This window comes from Syzygium oleosum, unplaced genomic scaffold, assembly GCF_021117445.2.
Source record: "Syzygium oleosum isolate NSW1041296 unplaced genomic scaffold, Sole_v2.1 Sole_v2.03, whole genome shotgun sequence".
NCBI classification, from domain to species: Eukaryota; Viridiplantae; Streptophyta; class Magnoliopsida; order Myrtales; family Myrtaceae; genus Syzygium; species Syzygium oleosum.
In genome coordinates, this window is record NW_026607487.1 from 13,729,746 (window position 1) to 13,734,984 (window position 5,239).

The window sequence follows — 5,239 nt, forward strand, 5'->3', positions numbered from 1 at the left end:
TGGGGGCCACACTTCCCCCACTCGGCGCGGGCGAGGAAAAGTGAGCGCTTCACGGCTCATGACGTCTCGGCCTTGACCTATCTATATCTATGTGCAGCTTCGAATTAAGACGGGCCAAGAAGCCCACGGTTTGGCCCTGAGTTCATTTGTTTTTTTTTTTCTTTTTTAATTACTTTTTGAGATAGTCGAGGTTTAGTGGTAATGGCTGCGATTACATGATTCTTTTGAAAGCATTTTTCTTAAAAAAATATCGATCGGAATAAGAGTTCGGCTAATGGAAAAAGAAAGATAATGGAAAGGGCTGATTAGCGGGGGCGATGTTCATTTATTGGTTTGAGCCGTGAAATTCCAAGTATAGGTCGAAATCAAAGCTCCATACCTTCCTTATCAACGACTCCGTTACAAAGAGTAGCGAGTGAACACATTAAGTGTGTAGGTCCTATTAATATCTAACAAGAGACTATCCATTACGTTGTTCAGTATACTAATTTTGCGAGAAAATTACCAAAAAAGTCATGCACGCACTTTTGCCAATTTAGTTATAAACCTTTTAATTGTATCAATTGAGCCATAATCAGTTTCACGTTTTGTCAATTGAGCCCATGCGATCAATTTTAGCTGAAAATCATTAACATAGACACCAACCATCCTACATAACATGATCGATACTAACATGGGCAACTTTTCAATAATATTTTAATATTTTAATAATTTATTTGTTTTTACTCTTTCCTTTTCTTTTACTTTTTATTGTTTTTTGAATTGAGGGCTCATGCGCCTTCGCTTTGGCCGGCGAGGGCTTGGGGCCAACCACAACGAGGGCCATGAGCCCTCGCCCAGTGGCTGGCGAGGGCGTCCAATACCGACAAGGGTCGCCAGTCCTCACTCCAAAAAAAAAAAAAATCAAGTAAAGAAAAGGAAAAAAACCATAAAACTCAATAATATCATTCAAAATGTCCACGTGAGAGCCCTCATTGTCAAACACATCTGCCCACTATTCACCCCCCTCGACATCACCCCCAACAACTTGCGGATTGGACCCTTGCTCTCCAAGAACTCACTCGCGGCATAATCTCTCTCTCTCTCTCTCTCCGTAGTCTATCTCTTCACCACCGTCGAGCCCTCATCGAGATGCGGCCATTGCCGTCGGGATCTTAGCAGCATTGAAAAGCCTAAGACACTCCCCGGGTAATTTATTTCGGTAGTCTGAAGTGCAATAGGCCGTCCATTTTGACTACATTGTATGGTCTCAATCTTGCCTTTTTTGTTTTTATACGGAATTGATGGTTTCCCTTGCTTCTCGAGCACCAAAAAAATGCAACCCTCTAGAACTAGAATTACCTAATATTTGCAGATCTCGCGGTATCAAGACATGATATCTTGACAGAGAAGGTTGAACAACTAAACATTCCAGCAATGATTAGTCAATGAGCATATATAGCGTGTTCTTTAAGATAGAGCAAGCAAATGTGAATCGACAGAGGTTTAACAAAAACCATTACAGTACAGTACTGTGATTAGTTATATTCACTCCGATATGAAAAAGAAGCACACTACATGAAGGATTCAGCACAAACTTGTTTGAGTTGGGGACATCCAGTTAACGGCCTCGTTGACTTGAACTCAGATTTCTGCTCCTAGTCAATTCCCTCTTCCAGAAAATTTATCCTAGGCATTTTTCACACCATGAAACAACGAACAGTATGTACCAGTGGAATCACTACATATCCTCTTCAGACTTTTTACGCTTGAGGACCACAAAGAATGTGATGGATTCATGGCTTTCTGGCTTCAGGAAAAAGGGAGATTTCGCCACTTTCAGTGAGTACCAGTGGAACAAGTCGTCAATGATCAGTTCATCGCCAAAATGATGGAGCAATAATCCCTCAAATGCGGCTCTTAAGCCTAGGGAGCGCAATTCAGGGGTGGAAAAAGCGACTTGCATTTTGGGGTGGCTCAGGGTCTGAATCCTCTCGATGTGGAAGAATCTGTTTCGACTGATCACTTGTTTCAGCTCCTTTTCTGATGGGAAATACATTGGCAAGTTGAAGCTCTCTACTTTGGCCTTGCTTATGATCCCCTGCTTCCCCAAAATTCATTTTCAAAGTGATAATAACCCTGCTTAATTCTTGGAGCCAAATAGTGGTTTTTGCCAGCCAAATAGTGATTTTCGCCGCTTGTAATTTTTTTTATGAAATTTTCACGTGCAATGTCAATATCTCACCGTGTTTCAAACTGATGTTTAATCGTTTAATAAATAGATTTCAACTGCACAAATCCAACAAATATTAACATCATCGAAATAAAATAATATTTTTCATCTTGGGATAGACAGCGGAAACAACCAACAATATGTCACACTACATGGTTTTCACTTGGAGATGTTATTTTTCATGAAGGTCATTACATTCTTTGTAGCATGGATTTGTAGACATGGTATTGCCACTTTCAAAATTTTACACTCCAAAATGATCTACGGAACCACATGGTTACTTATTTAAGGAGATCTCCTCTGAAAAATAATTCTTGTGAATGTACTAAGTTGGAATAATTAGGACATCCAAGCTAAACACGCTACCGCTAACCTTCATGAAACAAGTATTAGTAAAGCGAAGTTTGGTATAATTAGCATTGCCAAATTTTGTTAATTATCCTGAAATGCATTATTGCAATCTCTCTAATCTTATTCTTGCATACGGTCTCATGCATCAAGTGTTACCCCATGCACGCAATTACGTACCGTATTGGCCATGTCCACAAGGCAAGAACCTAGCAGCTCGAACTCTGACCCTATGGTGGTCTGAGAATCATGAACCAAATCCGGCTCACCAGGCACGACCATAAATATCAATCCTCCACTGACCATCTCCTCCGCTCTCGCACTGAGAAACGCTTCCAGGTCTCTCCCGAACTGAGCGGAGTAAGCCCCGATGACCTCGGCGGGCGAGCTCACATGGTAAATTCTCTCTCCATTCCAAGCACGGGAAGACTTGTCCAATATCTCTTGCGGAATGCAGGACAGCCAGTGGAGCGCGCAGGATGAGTACGCAAAGTGTAGGGATGCGGTCGGGAGGAGGCGGCCATGGAACGACCCCGGGGCCGCCGTGGTGTAGTACCGCTGCCTCTCGGGCTGGAGGTTGGCGAAAAGCATGTTGAAGTCATTGGTGGGGAGGTCGTTGAAGATGGCTTGGAACTCGATGGTACGAAATTGAGGTTGTTTGATGGGTTTGATGAGGTCTAAGAGGCACTGTATTATGGTTTCAATGGCTTGAATGGATGTGAGTCCTGTGGAGCAACCAAAGTCTGCTATTCTGATGATGGGGTTTGGAGAGGATGAAGAGAGGTGATTGAGATCAAGGGTTGTGGGTAAAGCTTCCTTCATCATTCTCATGGCTGCTGCAGCGACTCCTTTCTGTAGAATAGGGCAATATTGGCGATTACTTTTGCAATACTTATTTCCATATGTCCAATCAAGACTCTTCCAAAACACATCCATATGTTTTGTAGATAGATTGTCGATTGTCCAGCCACTCTAACAATGTACGAGATGCAATGATTCACTTAACATCTAACACATGCACTACCTCATGAAGTGATATGTAAGTGGAGGTCCACCCCATAATTAGTCACCGCTTGAGTACACCTTTTAAGGCTTGCCTCACTTGATGGATCAAGTTGAGTCTTTGCAAATGATTTTATGACAGTGATAGCGTTTGATGCAGCAGAACCAGGCGATGACATGAATATCGGAAAACACTAAATTTGCAAGCCCGAGTAGCATCTCAAAATCTAGCAAACTTGCGCGATAAGAGAGAAAATTCGCCTAATAAAGGTTATAAAATTCTGAGATAATAGTGAGTAGAAGTCGATAAATGAAGAGAGAGCCAAAGTGGATGTTAAAGAAAGGCTGAGATAGGACAATCTGATAATGAAACTTGCACGAAATTATGAGATCAAGGGAATTTTGAGGTTGGTGAACCAAATTATAATAAAATATTTAGGAAAATTTTAGTGAACCATATTATCGTACTAAAAAAAATCATTTGTCTATTCCACCTAAAGTTTAAGCTAGTTATCTCGGGAAAATTATCAAATAAGTCCTAAACCTTTTGCAATTGTGCCAATTCAGTCCTAAACCTTTTTTTTTTTGCCAATTCAATCCTAAACTTTTTGCAATTGTGTCAATTCAGTCCATCCAGCCACTTTTGGCCGGGCGGCGCTGACGTGGCAATTTATAATAATTTTTTTTTATTATTTTTCGAATTTTTTTATTTTTTTCTCTTTCTTTTTTTTTCGCCTATCTTCTTCCCCGGCCGCCGGTCCGGCGACCGGCGACCAGCGAGAGGCTGAGGCCGGCGAGGTCCACCTTGCCGGCAGTGGCGAGGGCCAGCCTTGCCGGCCTCAGCCTCTCGCCGGCCTCAGCCTCTCGCCAGTGCATCTATATCTTTAGGCAGTGGAAAATGATCATCTACCCCTTGAAAGATATATCATCAAATTAGTACTATGTTGGGACGCATATAGAAGCGCTTTGTAAATGAAACCAGTTTATACACGAGCTTTCTGTTCTAGTTCTTCAGTCGATGCAACATTTAAACAAGAGTTTGTATTCTTTTCACAGCTAGTAGAATAAAGAAGAGAAACGTTAAGCGGGCTAAAACTTTTTTACGGAATTCAATCTACCGTGTGACGCTTTAAGAATTATAAAAAGTGACACGACCAAAACGATCTACAGACATTATAAATTATATTCATCTTGGATAGGAAATACCTGATAGGAGGAGTTCTGGGCATAACTATGAGGTCCGTTCCCTCCGTTCATGGCCATTGATTCAGAGATGCTAATCGTCCTCTCATCCTCCATTCTCTCTCTCTCTCTCTCTCTCTCTCTCTCTCTCTCTCTCTCTGCCTGTCTGCGCAGTTTGGGTCGTGCAATATATAGCATGCGACAACGATGCGGATTTGGTAGGGGAACATGAAATGTCAAGGTGAAAACGTGAAACACGTGCATTAGATCTTACGATTGTAAGCAAAGAAGAGGTTACCAAGAATACAATTCTTTATATACTGTAATACTAATTAATTACCAAGTAAAGATCGGGCTAGCTATGCACAAAACAAAAGCACTTGCAGCAATTTAGTCGACCAACTATATTTCTATCTACGTCATTAAAGTTGCGTTGCAATGACTTGTGAGAACCCTAAGATTAAAATTGCTCATGACCATGAGCCGATCTTAGGT

The 5,239-nt window shown here is 41.6% G+C and overlaps 1 protein-coding gene across 1 annotated transcript; it reads right to left on the minus strand.

Moving 5' to 3' along the window:
- Positions 1-1,504: 1,504 nt before the first annotated feature.
- LOC130137802 (loganic acid O-methyltransferase-like) lies at positions 1,505-4,897 on the minus strand. The gene is made up of 3 exons (XM_056310071.1): positions 4,769-4,897; positions 2,741-3,412; positions 1,505-2,080 (listed from the first exon to the last, which is right to left on the minus strand). Exons 1-3 carry the CDS (start codon positions 4,859-4,861, stop codon positions 1,721-1,723), a joined length of 1,125 nt encoding a protein of 374 aa, XP_056166046.1. The 5' UTR covers positions 4,862-4,897; the 3' UTR covers positions 1,505-1,720.
- Positions 4,898-5,239: the final 342 nt, after the last annotated feature.

What these genes read in the sequence shown, in the direction of transcription:
- LOC130137802 (XM_056310071.1), bottom strand. Translation starts at nt 4,861, where the DNA reads ATGGAGGATGAGAGGACGATTAGCATCTCTGAATCAATGGCCATGAAC. An exon ending in CCCAGAACTCCTCCTATCAG is followed by an intron (nt 3,413 to 4,768) that starts GTATTTCCTATC and finishes CCTATTCTACAG; the next exon opens with AAAGGAGTCGCTGCAGCAGC. An exon ending in TTGTGGACATGGCCAATACG is followed by an intron (nt 2,081 to 2,740) that starts GTACGTAATTGC and finishes TTGGGGAAGCAG; the next exon opens with GGGATCATAAGCAAGGCCAA.